The sequence below is a fragment of the Cucurbita pepo genome, chromosome 8, assembly GCF_057944985.1.
Source record: "Cucurbita pepo subsp. pepo isolate OVF chromosome 8, ASM5794498v1, whole genome shotgun sequence".
Classification (NCBI taxonomy): Eukaryota; Viridiplantae; Streptophyta; class Magnoliopsida; order Cucurbitales; family Cucurbitaceae; genus Cucurbita; species Cucurbita pepo.
Window position 1 is genome coordinate 8810305 of NC_141805.1, and position 19177 is coordinate 8829481.

A 19177-nucleotide genomic window follows, 5' to 3' on the forward strand; every position below is an offset into this window, starting at 1 on the left:
TATTTGATACAACGACTTCGATATATGGTTGTTGACCATTTGTTTAAAAATATTTTTCGAATAAATATTAATTTTCAACTAAACGTAAAATATATATATATATATATATAAGTTTTAAAGATTTTTATTTAATTTTCATTTTAAATGTATAGACATTAAAATTTATGGTTATTTAATAATTTAGCCTTTTTAAAATTATTGCCAAATTTTCACCTTATCACCGGTCCGCAGTCGGAACTTGGCGATGGGTTTAGGGTCAACGAGTCAAACCCAATATCGAATGGCAACCGTCAGATCGATTTGCTAACGAACAATTTTGCACATTGCGTTGGTTACACCGCCATTCTGAGAATCTGTCACTCGCAATCCCAAGCCGATTTGTTTCTCGAAGACCCATTTCCCAGTCCTCCGCGGCATTCACTCTCGAAACTGGGATAAACCGATACAAACAGAGCAAAATCTTCGAAATCCAGTTTAATTTTCATCCATGGCCGACCATTCCGATGATTTACACGAACTTCTTGACAGTATGCCTTCAAACTTCATGCAATACGTAGTGGGTTTCCATTTCTTTAACGTTTTTCTTCATGTTTGTTATGAATTTGTCTCGGATTGTCTCAGGTGCTTCGGACGATTTTCGGAAAATCGACCTTAACCGTTCCGTTTCGAGGTTTATATCAATCAATTTCTGTGTTGGAAGCTATGTTTTGTAGCGTATTTAGTTGGATTCTTGATGTTTTTAGTTGTGTGGTGTTGTAGAAATGGAGATGGGGCGGAGAGTAGAGGGGCTCTTCCTTCTGGAGTTCAAGGTTTAGGGTTGGGTTTGCCTGACTTGAGGAGCATGAAAAAAGGGAAGCAGAAGGTTTCGAAGGAATCGCATGTGTATGAGGCTCTTGATAAGCTTAGAGAACAGACCAGAGAGGCCGTCAAGGGGCTTGAATCGGTCACTGGCCCTAAAGCTGGTGGTGATGATTTTGGTCAAGATGCTTTGATGGAAGATTGGGTGAAGCAGTTCGAGGAAGATGGCTGGCTCTCAGGTACATTGCTTGAAAAGCCTTTGGAACTTTTCAATGTTGAATTTGGCCTTTAATGGAAATACTTTTCCTAGTTTTGATGTGCCTTGAACATCGTTTTTGTTAGGAATCACGACCCTTCACATATTGTCACTTTGAGCTTTCATGGTTTTGCTTTTAGCTTCCCTAAAAGTACTTATATATGAACTTATGATCAACCCTTAATTAACTAATGTGGGACTCCTCTTCCGACAATCCTCTCCTCGAACAAAGTACACCATAGAGCCTCTCCTGAGGCCTATGGAGCCCTCGAACAACCTTCCCTTAATTAAGGCTCGACTCCTTCTCTGGAGCCTTTAAACAAAGTACACCATTTGTTCGACACTTGAGTCACTTTTGACTACACTTTCGAGGGTCTCAACTTCTTTGTTCGACATTTGAGGATTCTTGCTAAGTTAAGGGGATGACTCTGATACCATGTTAGGAATCACGATCCTCTACAATAGTATGATATTGTCCACTTTGAGCATAACCTCTCGTGGCTTTGCTTTTGGCTTCCCTAAAAGGTCTCATACCATTGGAGATATATTCCTTACTTATATATAAACCCATGATCAATCCCTTAATTAGCGGATGCAAAACTCCTCTTCCAACAATCCTCAACAATTTTGTAATATTATGTGTTTAGATGCTGACTTAGGGTGAGTTTGGCATGAAGTTCACTGGGATGTACTTTTAGCCGATTAAACTCTTTTCATGGTCTTTTAAGAATACTTTTATGCTATTTGGTCCACAGTTTTGAGGCCTTTCTTCTGAAAATGCTCATAGAAAAGTGCAGAGAATAAAGATACTGGGAGTTTCCATTGTTCCCATCAGAATCTTCTTTCTTGATCCGTTATCTTAAATTACCTCCATATCACTTGTTTTATTGCAAGATTGCCTTTAGAAGGACAATATGTTTTTTGGTTATCCTTTTTCATATTTTGCTTTAGGTCCCTCAATTATTGTATAACAGCTCAACCCCACCGCTAGCAGATATTATCCGCTTTGGGCTTCCCCTCAAGATTTTTAAAACACTTCTACTAGGAAGAGGTTTCCACACCCTTGTAAAGGGTGTTTTGATCTCCTTCCCAATCGATGTGGGATCTCACAATCCACCCTCCTACGAGGTCCAGCGTCCTCGCTGGCACTCGTTCCCTTCTTCAATCGATGTGGGACCTCCCAATCCACCCCCTTCGAGCCCAGCGTCCTTGCTGGCACTCCGCCTCGTGTCCACCTCCTTCGGGGCTCAGCCTTCTCGCTGGCACATCGCCCGGTGTCTGGCTCTGATACCATTTGTAACGGCTTAAGCCCACCGCTAGCAAATATTGTTCTCTTTGAACTTTCCCTTTCGAGCTTTCCCTTAAGGTTTTTAAAACACGTATGCTAGGGAGAAGTTTCCACACCCTTATAAAGGGTGTTCTGTTTTCCTCCCCAACCGATGTGAGATCCTTTTTCCTTCCAACCTTTAGACCCTTGAGATTCCGATTTATATAGTGCAGTTATATGGAGTCTTAACTTGTATTAAGGAGTTGTTTTACGTATTAAGTTTGTTTTTGGAATCAATCACTGCTTTGCTTTATTAATGAGTTATAATATGAGTTGGCTGCGGCTACCAAATGTTCCTCCTTTATTAGTAACACTTAGCTTAGGTCTCTTTGGGGACATCCGATACAATTGGAACTTTATAGAGATGATAACACATAAAATGGTGGAAGGTATCCATAGAGGAACATTCACGCCTTCTAGTTCTCAATTCAGCTTTTTTGATACTCGGTTTTCGTATCTCCCTCCTTGCATTGATACTCACCCTCCCATTAATCTCTTGGAACTCTAACATGCACTATTTCTTCAACCATAGAACATGGAGTCGATGGTCGAGACGATGATGCAACAGCTTCTATCCAAAGAGATTCTCCTTGAACCAGTGAAGGAAATAGGAGAAAGATATCCCAAATGGTTGGAGGAGCATAAAGCAAGTTTGAGCAAAGAAGAATACGAACGCTATTCTCAGCAACACGAACTGATAAAAGATCTCAACATCGTGTACGAAAACGAACCCGATAACTTCGACAAAATTGTCGAGCTGATGCAGAAAATGCAAGAATGTGGTCAGCCACCAAATGATATTGTGCAAGAGCTGGGACCTGATTTCGATTTAACTAATCTCGCACAATTGTGAGTTTATTGTTCTCATGTTTTGAATTAGCTGATTATTTGTGCTGTCAATAATTAACATATTATTTGCTTGCAGATCTCCTGAGATGTTGGAGTCTCAGACAAATTGTTGTATAATGTGAGGTAAGGCTTTTGGATGCTCTAATTTGTGGTGCTTCCTTCCATTTATTCTCATATTTGCTCAGAAATATTATTGACTCAAACAAATTACTTTGTCCAATAATCATGTGTTCAATTTCAATGTTAATTGGACTCGGAATGGATATCTCTCTCTCACACACACACACATGAGATTTTTGTTGTATCAGAAGTGATTTCTTCTATCTTCTCTGTTGTGCCATTGCTCTGGCTTGAATCTTGCACTCTCTCGATCTCTCGTAACCGTGCACACACACACACCTGATACTTTTTTTTTTTTTTTTTTTTTTAGTATAAAAAATGCTTTCTACTTTGCCTGTGGTGCCTATGCTTTAGTTTGAATTGTGAACTGTCTTGATCTCTCGTGCATGCATGGGCACGCACACTCAATATTTTTGTAGTATCAGAAATGATCTCTACCTGGTATGGTCTGTTGCACATCTGATTTGGTTTGGTTTGGTTTGGTTTGGTTTGGTTTGAATGGTGAATTGTCTCAATCTCTCATGCATGTATGCACACGTACACCCAATATTTTTGTAGTATCAGAAATGATCTCTATCCTGACTGTAGTACATTTAGTTTGGTTTGAATCTTGCACTATCTCGATCTCTTGTGCCTGTGCACATGTATCTGGATTTTTTGTAGTATAAAAAATGATTTCTATTTCATTTGTTGTGTGTTTGCTTTGGTTTGGATCACGTACTGTCTTGATTTCTCAAACATACATGCGCGCTCTTACACTAGATAGTGTTTGTATTACTTGTAAATAGATGTGTTTGTATGTGTAAGTGTTGTTTAAACTCCCTTCGAAAATTAAAAGGTGTTTAAATAAAAATAAAAATAAAAACTTTCGCAAGATAATCATATGTATGAACTCTTGCCTCTTTTGATTCCGAGAATGATTTTTTGTAGCCAATGCAATATGTCTATCATTTTAGGGATTTTACCGAATAGAGAGATGACAACATAACTTCGCGAGATGAAATTCACTTCTTCCTATATAGGGTAAGTAGATGAATAATTTTCTTGATTGTTGATTTTGGGACTTGAACAATGGGGTCTATCCTTTCATTGGCCCGAAAGGGACTTGGTTTATGTTTGGATCATAAACAAATCGTACATTGTAGAAACAATTGTATTTAAGGTTAAAAAATGTAATTACAGGATAAAACAAATTTTTGACCAAGTTGTAGATGCAAACGAAATTTGAGAACATCGACTTGCTTTTAATGATTATATCAATGGACAACTTGTATTACAATACATAATAAGAGTGCAACTTTAGATCTATAGTGAAGTGATCTAGAATTAATGAATGAAAATTGATTAATTTTGTATTATTTCTTAGTATAGTATCAAAATGTACAATATAATTAAATAAATAAATATTTGAAAGGTTGAAATTAATATTTAATAATATTAAATACAAATAAAAGGATATATTTAATTTGAAAAGTTAAAATTAATAAATGAAAATAAATATTTAATTTAAAATGTTTAGATTAAAATTTAATATATTAGATATATTACCAATATATATAATATATATATTCAAAATTTCAATTAAATTCAAATTAGGTAAATATCTTATAATATTTAATTTTAGTCAAAATTAAATATTATATTAATACAAAATTCTCTCCAAATATGAGCTTGAGCCAGATAAACAATTTCTTTTTCCACGTAAATTTTGAGAATTTTGATTTTATTTATAATTTATGAACAAAATTCGAAACAAATCACAAGAATGTGAAAATTATATACTTTCTTTCCACCTATAAAATCCATTTTTCTTGTACAACCGACCCTTCAATTCTATCCCCCAAAAATAAAAAAATAAAAATCTGTTCCAAATTCCAAATCATCAACACCATTTATTAAACCTAGAAGACGGCGAAGTCTCACCCGATTTCACTACGAAGATTGCATCTCTATCGATCGACGACTGAATCGCCGCCGCAATCCTCACCACCGCCGTCCACAAGACCGGCGCGACACAGAACGCGTATAAAAAAATGCAGAGTCCCCTGACGACGCCGTCAGAGTACCACGGATAGGCCATGACTAGAAGTACGCCGAAGATTCCAGCCGAAGGAACGAGGACGGAGAGGATCGGGAGGAGGAAGACAGTGGCGGCGAGGAAGGAGAGGGTGGAGGAGCCGAGCAAGTAGAGGAGCCAGCCGAGGAACGGGTGGATGGTGGTCGGAATGATGAGGAATGGAACGGAATAAGCGACGATGATAGACCAGAAGGCGGCGAGTTTGAGGGCGGGTTGGAAGGAGGCGGGGGGCTTTTCCAATCGGCGGTGGGAGAGCTTGATGAGATTAGGGCGGGCGAGACGGATCATGGTGAGAATCCCTAGGCAGAGCAAGATTTCGATTAGAACCAACGGCATCTCCGCGCCGTACCTGTCCACAATTCATCCGTTAGGTCTCAATTTTGTTTACAATTTTTTCTTTTTTTCTTTTTCTTGAAGATCGTTGGAGAATAAATATAAAAAATAATTATAAAATGCAAAATGCAAAATGCAAATTTTAAAATTAACTATAAATGAGTTACGATATAGTTTTATTTATTAAACTTATTTGATTTTTTCAACCACATAAGTTAATAATTATAATTATGATCAAAATAGTAAATCGTGATAATTTTTAAAAGAAAGTTAGTTGGAAGATACTGAAATAAAATTTAAACCATTAAAAATAAGTAGTTAATTTTATCTTCTATCTTTTATTTTTTGATTTTTTTAATAAATTAAAAACTGAATATCAAATATAAATTTTCTAAACATTGAGTTAGATTACCCAAGAGTGCGACGACGTTGCTCGTGCCATTGGAGGCCAAGAGGTAGTACGGGCCATGACCACCAATACCATGGTTTCAACCATGATGCTCCTGGAAACGTTATTACACTGTTTGGACCGCAAGGGATGCTCCATCGCAATTTTAAATCTGTATTACGATACACTTGTTAATGAATGCGATCAAAATATAATTACTTCAATGAGATAAAATTTTGAGAATATAGTTACCTCTTGTTGGAGGATGGAAGTCATTCATAAAATTTTAAGAATATAGTTACCTTTTGTTGGATGATGGAAGTTCTACCCCGCTAATTTAAGGAATGATCATGGGTTTATAAGTGAGGAATACTAACTTTATTGGTATGAGGCTTTTTGGAGAAGCATAGGTTTATAAGTGGGGAATACTAACTTCATTGGTATGAGGATTTTTGGAGAAGCATGGGTTTATAAGTGAGGAATACTAACTCCATTGGTATGAGGCTTTTTGGAGAAGCACAATCAAACTTCATTGGTATGAGGCTTTTTGGAGAAGCACAATCAATAACTTCATTGGTACAAGGCCTTTTGGAGAAGCCCAAAGAAAGCCACGAGAGCTTATGCTCAAAGTGGACAATATCATACCATTGTGGAGAGTCGTGTTCGTCTAACATGGTATCAGAGTCATGCCCTAAACTTAGTCGTGCCAATAGATTGGTAAATCCTCAAATATCGAACAAAGAAATCCAAAGGAGTCGAGCCTCGATTAAGGAGAACCGCACTTTGTTCGAGGGGAGGTGTTGAATGATGGAAGTCCCACATCCCCTAATGTAGGGAATGATCATGAGTTTATAAGTGACGAATACTAACTCCATTGGTATAAGGCTTTTTGGGGAAGCTTAAAACAAAGCCATAAGAGCTTATGTTCAAAGACCAGGAGAGTCATGTTCGAACACGACTCTCACACGACTCTCGCATATATAAATAAATATATACATTTCATGGGAGGTGAGTGGTAAGTTGACACTTTTTATTTATTTATTACATGTTGGGTTAATACAACGTCTACATTATTTATTTACTTATTAATCAAGAGTGGATAGCATTTTCTTAATTTTTTAATCAATATTCAATTAGATAATTAATCTTACAAATCCATTTATATTAAACTTTATGTATAATAAAATTAAAAGATAATGATAGGAACACAACATAATCTTGTTAATTTCTTCATAGCTTAACTAATTAATAATTTGTAACTTATTCCTCATAGCTTAACTAATTAAAAATGAAAATGTAAAATAGAAAGAGGAAAGGAAGGGCTTACAGTAGTAAGAAGCATCCATTTGGTAGCCCAAGGGGAGCCTGTAGTTGCCACCAAGAACGGAGCCATTGGATGGTGGATAGAACATTGGCTGGTTCAACAGATCAGGAAAGTAGCTGCCAATGAACCCTTGATCTGCACCATCTGGGTTCTTTCTCCCCACTCTCACCTCATTAATCATGTCATCAAATACCCTTTTTGAAGGCTGCCATCCATCCAAATTTCGAACATTCGGAGTCGTCTCAGATATTCAAGTTTTCACTCTTGCATATTGTTAAACTAAAATGAAATTGAGATTACCTCGAGAACGAAAAGGCCAGTGTGGAAGATGCAAGGGTTGATGAAGACAGCACAAAACTGACCACATTGAAAGAGTTCATCAGTTTTTTGGAGAAAGAGGTTGTCGGAATCCAACATCACCACCCGGTCGTAGTCTACCAAACTCCATGCATATAGTTTGTTCAGTGTTAGCTTGAATCTCTTGTCAAAGTTCGATTGGTTCTTGTATGGGTTGTTTACATTGTCTACACTCACCACTCTAGCTCCATCTTCTTTCTCCCTATGCCCCAATCAAACATGAAACACTCATTCCAATTATTATTCTAACTAACAAAACATTCAAATACAAAACACACAGACAAATTCAAATACTCAAAACTAACTAATATTAAACAAAAGAATTAATATTCATAAAAATAACCTAAGCTTACAGTAGTCATAATCTTTCCACTAAAAAGAAAAAAAAAAAAAAAAAATGGAAATGATCCCATTCTAACTTCTGAAATCTTAACTTCATCTACTACTAAATCATAACTATGATCATGCGTGCTAAAATAAATATCCTTAGATGATAGCTAATTAAATAATTTGTTAAGAATAAACTTATAAAAAGTCAAGTCACAAAAAATGCTCAAACTCATTCCGAAAAACTAGCTAAACTTGATCACAAAATCATCCCAATCAAACAAGCAGACAAAATACTCTAAAAATACATCTCAAATCAATTTAATGCATATTAATCATAAATCTTGAAGTACATAAGAAAAATCAACTCAATTGAGAGATTAAATATCATCAATTATGGATTCGTGTTCAATTTGATAAAATCAAAACTAATTAACCAAACCAAGTACCAAGAATAACCCAAAATCCATACGTATTCTAAAATATTAGTCAACACTACAGATATAAATATGTATAAAATTAACGCATGCCCCAATTCCCACTTGCTAGACTCTACAGACTATACTCTTGATTAGACATTTTAATTCATTTAATATTTTCAGAATTTGGCCTGCACGAAAACCCATAATTTCTCTTTGTCCAAAATGTCAAACAAAGGGGTAGGTAAACCATGGGCGTTTGAATAAAAATAAGAAAGAAAAGAAAAGAACTTGTTCCTTTCAAATTCATCTGGATAGACTTCTTCACCACAAACAATATCTGGACAACATTCAAACAAAAGACATAAAAAGAAAGGAGTTGGCGGCCTAAATGAGCCCACAACATTTTCCCCTTGCCTTTTCCTCTATGAGACGAGAGTATTTACCCACTTTATGCATGTTTCAATACCAAATTATTTTAACTTCATAATAAAAAAACAATAGTAATTCATATTATTAAACAATAAATACATGGAATCAATAAATAACGATTTTTTTTTTAATAAAAACTCAAACTTTAAATGTTAATTCAAACAATAGGTATATCTTAATCGATTTCAGATTAGCAACTTATACAATAATACTAATAATTTCTTCTAAAGGTAAAAGTTTGAGTTCATCCTTTCTACTACTGTATGATTTGTATTTTAGTCATTAACTATGTGTATATTTAACTGCTAAAAGTTAATTATTATATCTATTGACTAATTTTGAGATGTCATCTAGAACATGGCAATATCTATATCTTTCTAAGATTGAAAGTTTAGTATCGCATTTAATAAGTTTTAAGAAATAAATGATTTCAATGCTCTAAAATATTTAATTATCTAGAAACTCATAGGATCTTAGGTGGCCGAATCAATACTCGTCAAATCTTGTACTTGCCCTCTAATACTAAAAAGTAAGTACTAAACAAGGTAGTTGGAACCCACATGCCAAATTTCTAAACAAAGCAAGATATTTATCAAACAGCCCATAGAAAAATTAAAGACGGATTAAAATTGAGCAACTAATTAGCACAGAATAAAATTAAAAAAAAAAGAATTCATAACATAAACGAAAGGATAATAAGAAATGATGAAAAAAAAAGCAGGAAACTTCTGCGAACCCTACGAAGTCCACACCCCACGTGGAATTCCATGTCACCACATTGCCACGTGTTTTGTGTTTTCAAAGGTCTTATCAAACTTTCACCCAACTTCTGAAAATCTGGCTGACTTTCATGCTATATTCACATTTCTGTTCAAATAATCTTAATTTTAAACGGCCATTAAAAGCAAATGGAACAAACAAGGGTATCTGACTTTGTATGGCGTATGGCGTTGTATGGCGTGTTAGTAATAACGACTCTCTACAATGATATAATATTGTTTAATTTGAGTATAACTTTTCGGGTTTTTGTGGACTTCCCCAAAGGACCTCCTAATAGATATATATTCGTGGTAAATTCACATCATTCTCATTCTCACAAGAAGAAATAAGCACAAACAAAGGAAGAGAGAAGAGAGGGGTATTCAAGAAAATGCCCTGCGGCTTTTTCTGCCAAACCTGTATTATTAATTTCAAGCTGAACGACAGTTGTGGATAAAGTCGCCCAGACACCTATTTTTTTACCCTCACCAACGGGAACCCATATCGAATAGTCCAAAATCAGACCCCAAAAAGGAAAAAAACAACTCAAAAGCCGTTCTAGATTATCCACGTGTCATCCATCTATTCGGACACGTCATTTTCCTACTGGCCGGCTATATTCTACTCCTGAACCCCCCCTGTACGGCGACTTTTACAAGGACCGAACAGTATGGACTTCTACAAGCCGTTCTAGATTATATATAAATTTTAATTTTACTATATATTGTTAAATTATAAATTTAATTCCTAAATGTACTTAAATTTAATTATAATTATATGTTTGATGAAATTAGTAGTAGATTTGTGAATTTTAAGAATAAAAATTGAGAAATTAAATTGATAATTTTTTTTAAAAATTAAACTAAATTGATATAAATTTAGAGAAATAAAGTTGTAATACCGTCCTTATCAATTTGTTTGGACTCTTGTACTCTTGTACTCTTTATGTCTAAATAGTAAAAGTACCAAATTCGCCGGCCGGCGCCTGATCCACGTTGACCGGGACCGGAGATTACCACGCAGGTTTAGCCGCTAATGATTCAATCAAACGCACAAGGATTAAAAGCACAACGCTACAATATGAACCTACTTATCAAGTTCAGACAGGCTCACCCTCCGCCGGGCCCGCCGGGATTCCATATCCGAAATGGAAAATTACTAACGACGTCAGTTTCAGCCAACAACTCAAACAGCATGTGCAGAAACCGAAAATCACAAAAAAAAAAAAAAAAAAAAAAAAAAAAAAAAGAGAGAGAGGAGAAACGGAATCTTACAGAGCACGAACCCAACGGACGGGCACATCACGAGAAGCAATGACGACGAGATCGGCATCGACGTTAAGCTTCGCAAGGGATCTAATCAACACTCTCGTCGCTACATAGAACTCGTAATCTCTCGGCGTTCCCATGTACATCATCGATGCATAAGCGTTTCTATGTTTCGTCGTCGTTTTCGCCTTTGTATACTCCGCCACCGATTCTTCAACTACCTCTGCCGCAAGCACCACCAACACCACCGCTAAAATCCTCAAAACTCCACCGATTCTCATCGTTTCCAAATCTCTCATGCACTACAACTCAACCTCAGCATCGATCGATCGATCAATCGATCCTCTGTTTTCTCGACTTTTCCTTTTCTCAACGAAATACAACGCTGTTTTAAAACCTCCGGGAAGCTCGTTCGCTGTTCGATACGGAGACACCGGAATCAGAAGAGAAACTGGCAGCACCGGCGAGGGATTTTCTTTTGAAGCTTCGTTTTCATTCGAGCGGGAAGAGGAAAAAGGGAGAAATGAATCACGAGGTTTACAGAGAGAAGAAAAATGGCGTTATAAAAAACAATGGACGCGTTTTTCTGTTTTCTGTAACTTCAAATCTGTCCGTCCGTCTTAAATATCTCCATGATCCTTAGTTCTTTAATTTTTTACATATAATTTAATCTTAATTATTTTTATTTATTCATTTCTTTTTATAATAAATTAATTGAATAATAAAATTACTTTTAAAACAATCATGTCCAATCATAAATAAAGCTGATAATATTTGTTACTGGACCATTATATATGGTATCAAAGTAACAGGCTGTGTGGCAAGACTGGTTGTGGACTACTAATGGAGTGGATTATGAGATCACACATCTTTTGAGAGGAGAATTAAACATTTCTTTATTATAAGGGTGTGGAAACCTCTCCCTAACAAACCCGTTTTAAAACCGTGAAACTAGCGACTATACGTAGCAGATTAAAGCGGATAATATTTGCTAGCGGTGAGTGATGTCCCACATTAGTTGGGGAGGAGAACAAAATATTCTTTGTAAGGGTGTGGAAATCTTCCTCTAGCGTTTCAAAGCTTTGAGGGGAAGCCCAAAGAGAACAATATCTGTTGGCGGTGGATTTGAGTTGTTACAAATGATATCAGAGCCAGACACCGGACGATGTGCCAGCTTTCTCGCTGTTCCCCGAAGGGGGTAGATACGAGGCGGTGTGCCAGTAAAGACGTTGGCCCCAAAGGGGGTGGATTTGGCGGTGGTCCCACATCGATTGGAGAAAGGAATGAGTGCCAGCGAGGCCCCTGACCCCAAGGGGGTGGATTGGTAATATCCCACATTAGTTGGGAGGAGAACAAAACACTTTTTATAAGGGTGTAGAAACGAGCGTTTTAAAGCCTTGAGGCAAAGCCCAAAGAAAACAATATGGCGGTGGAGTGGATATGGGTCGTTACAATACACATGCGAGTCATCAAATATTGAATATGAATTTTAAATTCTGGTCCTAATCTTAATCCCGTGAAATTATAATATATATGCTTTTTTATTGACACAATATTTAAGAATTTTGGCCAGGCTGCATTTTTTTGACTTGCTTTTTTTAAAACCATCCATCATAGTACATTGGTCAGCCAAACTTTAAAAATAAAATATATATTTTAAAATAATTAAAATAATTAAAAGAAATATATTAGTATTTAGAAATATATAAATTTATGAATCAAAAGGAAATTATTATCTCAAAACTTCTTTAATTTAATGTCTATCAATTAATATTTTCAATTTTCAATTTTGTCAAGCTGCTTAAAAAAAGTGTTTCAAGTTTCACCTAATTTTTTTTTCTTTGAAATATCATTATTGTAATTTATTTTTATATAAAAGTAATAATATTTTATTGAAAAATAATATAAAGCTATTTTTTAATTAAAATTTACGAGTTACGCCAATATTATTAAAAAATTCGTCCGAATTAAATCTACGCAAAACTTAATATTATTGAAATTAGTGAATATACAACAATTTTACAAATTATTAAGTAGATTAATAGAAATTAAATAAAAATTTTACAGTAAAAATTAAATTATTTCTCAATATTTATTTGATATTTTTACTATATATTTCTCGTTCATCACCAACATATTTTTTTTAAAATAATTTAACTGAAATTGTTTAATAATTGAAGTTTATTTAAAAAAAAAATTAAAAGATTAATGAAATTTACAATTAGTAAAGAAGTAAAATAAAAATTCGTTTTTTTATATATATTAAGAAAAATATGATATTTATAATAGAAATATTAAGATATATTTGGAGAGTTATTTAATGCTCCTTTCCATTTTTTGTTTTATTTATTATTTTTATATATAGCATATTTATTTATTTTTAGGTCTGTCTTTATTGCTATGCCTATATTGGAGTGAATTTAAGATTTAATAAAAAAATTATTTTGTTACTTGTAATTATATTAGCTTTTAAATTTTCGAATATTTTACATAACATTATTTTAGTAATATCAAGTAATTTAATTAACGGATTAAATTATTAGTAAATGTTTATGAAGAGTTATATGTTATTAACAAATTGGAAAAGTAGCCTTAAAAGGGCATTTTTGGAACAATGACACTAAAGTCTTAAAGGGTTAATTGGAAATTTTAGCTCACAATTAATCAAATTTAATCAAATTTGAAAGATTTCTCCAACAATTAGTCAAAAGTCAAAGGTGGTTAGCAATTAAATTAGTTGGTTTGACTAAATGGATAAATTAAAGGATAAGTATGTAGGTTTTATATTAAAATTAAAAAGGAAATTGCGAGATGCACTTGATTTTTGACAAGTGGAAGATTCTTATTGGTGGAGTTCAAACCGACCCTAAATTTCTACTTACTTAGAGTCACTCCGGTCATCATAACGTAATCATTTTGTGTAGGAAGACGGGTTTTAAAAACTTGGAGAGCTAATATCAAAGAAAAATGGTTGAAGTTCATCCTCAGCGCAAGAAAAACTCGGGCAAACCTCCATAATTCAACCAAATCTTCAAATTCTATGCACGGTTTTTTCCAAAATTCTTCGTTTATAAACCACTTCTTAGCTTTATTTTAGGCTCTTTAGATTTAGAGGAAGGAACTCGACACTGACCGTGAATGCTTTAAACTGAAGTTACCATTAGAGTGACCTTAGCAAGAATTTTATTAATCGGGTATTTTCGAGTTACGCCAAATTGGATCTATAATCCTATCTCAAAAGCTTCTTGAGCTAAAATGGAGTGTTTTTCTTGACCGAATTTTTACGCTTCGTGACAAGGAGAGGGACAACTCTGGTGAAGGAACCAAAATGTTGAAAGTGGATGAAAATGTCTTTTTCAACGTCTTAATATTTAATTATTATTATTTTTAAATAAGATATTTAATTAACCGGACTATAACTACCATGCTAGATAATTAATTATAATACTTTTTTATACACAATTCTTGTGCTTTGTTAAGTTGACCAAATGGAATCAATTTATAAGATTGTGTGTGATTTTCCTAATCTTTAAAAACCATATTTTTCTTTGATTATTTAAAAAAAAAAAATAGATAAAATTTTGAGATTATTTTAATTAGAATTAACCAATGTCTAAATTGATTTAACTATGAAAATTTAGGGTACAAATTAATACCGTTATTAGTTCGGAGTTTGAATTACCATTTTGTTTTTTTTTTCAATTATCTAATATGTATTTTATTTTCTACTTTTAAAAAATGTTTTTGTCTAATGGTAACGGAAAGTGATCTTAGCATAAAAACTCTAAATATTAAAAGTGTTTAACTCAGAGTAATTTTATGTTCGGTGACTCCTTAGTAATTTTGTAACCAATAAAAATGAAAAATAAAATAAAAATACGAAAAGTTGTCTCGCATCTATTAGGTTAAGAAAAGGAGGAGTTTGACTCTAATATAAAAAGAATCTTTTGACCGACTAAATCACATAGATATTGTTTCAATTTTTTTTTTTAATAATTCAATTATAAAAACTCTCAAATTAAGAATCATATTTGGATTTATTTCAAATGGTTCTATAAATTATTTAATTCATGTGGTACAATAAAAAAAAGAATTATAATTTTTTTATTTATTTAAAAGGACGAATTTTTTTAAAATATATATATTTTTATTAATTTCCATTTTATACTTGATAAAAAAAAATGTAAATATGAAATTAAAATTAAAAAAAAAAAAACAAGAAATAGTTATTAAAAATAATTCCATTATGCAAAACTTATGAAAAGGCTCTTCGTAATTCAATTCTATTTGAACATTTCCATTCAATATATAAAATTCAAAAAATGAGAACATGGGTTTGTTTGTGGATCAAGTTTTTTTTTTTATATTTATTTTTAATTATTTTATATATATTAAAAAAAAGACAGTTGTTCAATTTAGAAAACTTGGTCTTCTATTTTACTTATTGCATTTTTAAATGTGTTTAAATTTATTCATATTATTAAATTATTTTCTTTCTTTTGAAAAAATAATAAATTCTTTTTTATATGTCTGTTCTTTAAAAAAAAAAAAAAAAGTGATAAATATACGTTCATATTGGTTTTTTTTTTTTTTTTTTTTTTTTTTTTTTTTTTTTAATTATTTTGATAGGTCAAATAATTTAAAGATAGACTAATTTTAAAATTTATTAAAAGTATTGGAGCTAAATTTGAATATTGAAAATTACATAAACTTGTAATAGAAGAAACGTTTAAGTACATATATTTCATTAGCATTAGTCAATAAACAACATAGGAATGTTCATTGGGTGGGACGGAGATAAGGATAGTTTCTTGATCTTTGTCTCGGCTCCTATTTCGTTCTTGTTTCTGCTAAATTTTGTAGGGATCGAGGTAAGAATTTTTTTTTTTTTTTTTTTTTTTTTTTTGCAAGAACTTAAGATCAAGAAATTATTTCCGGTTTGACATGCTTAGTATATGCAGAAAGTCTGTGAAAATATTTCATAAAAATGTGTCATGAACGCAGATAAAATATATGACTTAAATTTAAATAAAATAAAATAAGTCTTTATCTAACCTTAAGGACTACGGAAGAGACATGAATGTAACTACTTTAACTTTAGTTCTATGGTTGTCACCACCCGGAAAGGAGGGTCTTACATTTTTACCTAAAAAAATAAGAACATAACATGACTCGAGTATTTTAAGAAATACTTAGTACATAACCTTAGGGTCGAAAAATGCAAACATATGCAATATGATGGGATCTATGTTGTAAAAACATCATGGCATGGCCTTGGGCTTTGCTTTTCAGTCTGGGTAGGATTGGATGTGTAGTATTTTCCTACACATGACCCACACACGCACACATGGACCCACCAAGCGGTTTCATATACGTACCCTTTGACCTTGGCTCGTTAGGCTAGTGCAGCCATGCTTTCGGACATCACAAAGGGAAAGGGCTTGCACAATATCATGGAAAACATAAATATCGTAAGGTATGGATCTGTATTGATCATAACGGGAAAGTACCCCGATGCATATAACACACAAAAATGCATGAGGTTCCTATAACTTACATCACAGTATAAGTTTATGATGCAAGTCAAACCTCCTATCGTTCATAACATAACGAGCCTATGAAACATGTATACGTAATTCTTCTCGAATCTTTCATACTTAACATAGCTTACGTGACATGATGTAGGGAGGTTAATGCATCATAGATTATCGATATCATAAACATGACATAATCACATTATAACATAACTTATAACATGACATAGCACAACATAGTATACCATAACAATTATAATCATGACACGTGCAAGGACTACGAGGCACACATCATCATACACCATAAAATTCATCCAACCAAGCCAACAATAGAATCACTTACTCGAATAGCCTAAGTCAAAGTCGCTAATCTATCCTTGAGGCTAGTACATATCTGTCCTTCGAAATTTGAGTCAACATCTGTGGGTCTACAACGTAGGGTTACGGTCTACAACTTTGTTTATGCTACATCCTTCATTTTTTACTTAAACGAGAAGTCATCACAAAGAAAAAAAAAACATTCTTAGACAATTAGAGCATAGCTCACCTACTCAACTGATCAAGACGTTATAACTTTGACCAATAAATTTTAGGTTTGAATTTCGAACCTATTGTCGATCTTTAAACAAACACTAAAGTCTTGGATCTTAAAATTGTTGCTTCCAAATCCTACCATTGAATTAAAGCTATAAGGGAACAAGTCTTTGGCATACTATTATCAAATAGAGATTGTATTTTGAAAGATTCAACCTCAAATCAATTGAATTATATCTATGTTCAACTTACTCTATCGGGATCCGGTCAATGCTCGACTTTGGTAGTATGGACATAGAAAATGTATAAGTCCGTTAAATTATCATATTAAAGTATGAACTTTCAATGATGAGTGATCTCTTAGGAATTTTTTATGAAGCAGGTGAGTGAGAATAAAGTTTGTACGGATATGTTTTTACTCTTAAAAGTACTTCAAGAGAAGTAGATAACATGAGTATGTCGATGAGTATGTCGCAAGGAAGTAGGGGATGTCAGATCCAATTGGTGTCGAATTCAAGCTCCAAATCATAGTCTGAATTCTGGGCATGAAACATTATAAATATCAATGTAACGGTAACGATTCGAGTTTCTGAAAATAAAATAAAATAAATAATTAAATGGTCTCCCTATAAATTGCTAAATTTTTTGCTAGACATGTATTGCCTGATAGAAACGTTCCTATTTCTCTAAGTTTCCTTATTCTAAAACCCTAGAATGCATTCTTGTGAAATGTCTTGAGATTATTTTTATATTCCTATGCTCAACCTTTTACATCCCTTGAAAAGGATTTTTCTCCAAACTTTTCTCTCGCAACATTGGGGTTGCTATTTCAAAAAAGGATTCGGGTGGAAGTAAGATATAGACATCGGGATCGCCGTACTTGTGTCAAAGACGTTGCGTGACCGGCGAAAACAAGAAGTTGCGTCGGGGGTCGTCGGTGACAGAAAGGCGTCATAATAGGTGAAGGAGTCGGCGCGTCGTGGAAAGCGGGGAGGCGGAAATTAGGGTTTTGCTTTCTGGCGAGTAAGGAAGACGTGCGTTGGAATCGAGTCGGGTGCCTCTGAACCAGCCCACGGACGAATACGGGCCGTGTTTCCATTGGCGGCCCAACTCCACAGATGCACGTCCAAAGAACTTGGCGGCTCCGCACGCGTACGTCGGCTCGGCTCTGTCAACTCCCGTAGCTCAGCTTGGCAGCTTAGTTGGTTGGCTCGACGGCTCGGCTTATCGGCTTGGTATCTCTATAATATATCGGTTCCTAGGTTTTCGGCCCTTCTGAAGATGTTTCTACCCTTAGTTTTTCCATCCGAGGTTAGTATGGTCCCTAACCGTCAAAGACAGATTGTGTTGGGAGTGATAAATAGCATGAGATTTAGCTAGGGTGCGTTATGAAAGGTTCCTAAGTTTTTATGTGGTTATTATAGGATGTATTTAACCGTTGAGATTAGCTTGTTGTGAGTGACTTTGGCCAAGCCCATCGAGGTAAGTGACCTTATTGTTGGAGTTAGCTTACCACGTGTTGTATGATGGTACGTGCCCTGTGGCCCCTACATGCACCATATTCTATGTGATATGATTATATGATGTATGGATTATGTGACTGTTTATGCTATGAAAAGTTATGGATTATGTTGATTGTTGACTGTGTACGCTATGAAAAGTTATGGATTATGTTGACTGTTGATTGTTTACCCTATGAAAAGTTATGGATTATGTTGACGGTTGACTGTTTACACTATGAAAAGTTATGGATGATGTTAACTGTTTATGCTATGAAAAGATAGCTGATCTGCTAGTATTATATGCCATGAAAATGTTGGGTCCAAATTCAACTGCCTGGTTGTACTCAATATGCAAATATGACGTAGTATTATTGAGTCATGCCATGAAATGCTTATGGAACTGGAATGTATTTTCATGTTATGTAATATGTCACGTAATGTGAGTTATGTGATATGTCATGTAATGTAAGAAATGTATATATATGATGTTAGCAATGCTTATGTAATGCCATGATAGGTATGTTAAGGGACCTCATACATATATGTATGTCACTTGCATCGGGATACTTCCCC

The 19177-nt window shown here is 34.1% G+C and overlaps 2 protein-coding genes across 2 annotated transcripts; one reads left to right on the forward strand and one right to left on the reverse strand.

The window, feature by feature from the left end:
- The first annotated feature begins 247 nt into the window (after window positions 1-247).
- Window positions 248-3570, forward strand: LOC111799796 (peroxisome biogenesis protein 19-2). Its single transcript, XM_023683275.2, is given in 6 exon segments — window positions 248-527; window positions 622-670; window positions 760-1021; window positions 1023-1037; window positions 2914-3230; window positions 3307-3570. Coding segments are annotated over 6 exon segments (729 nt in total). The 5' UTR covers window positions 248-487; the 3' UTR covers window positions 3353-3570.
- A 1526-nt stretch (window positions 3571-5096) lies between these two features.
- Window positions 5097-11644, reverse strand: LOC111799603 (putative glucuronosyltransferase PGSIP8). The gene is made up of 5 exons (XM_023683006.2): window positions 11041-11644; window positions 7773-8031; window positions 7476-7677; window positions 6173-6320; window positions 5097-5776 (listed from the first exon to the last, which is right to left on the reverse strand). The coding sequence occupies exons 1-5, from the start codon at window positions 11331-11333 to the stop codon at window positions 5233-5235; spliced, it is 1446 nt and encodes a 481-aa protein (XP_023538774.2). The 5' UTR covers window positions 11334-11644; the 3' UTR covers window positions 5097-5232.
- Between the last annotated feature and the right edge of the window lie 7533 nt (window positions 11645-19177).

Coding starts and splice junctions, on each gene's coding strand:
- LOC111799603 (XM_023683006.2), bottom strand. CDS start 11,333: ATGAGAGATTTGGAAACGATGAGAATCGGTGGAGTTTTGAGGATTTTA. Junction 6,321..7,475: donor AATGGATGCTTCTTACTACT/GTAAGCCCTTCC, acceptor ATCGTAATACAG/ATTTAAAATTGCGATGGAGC. Junction 5,777..6,172: donor CAACGTCGTCGCACTCTTGG/GTAATCTAACTC, acceptor AATTGTGGACAG/GTACGGCGCGGAGATGCCGT.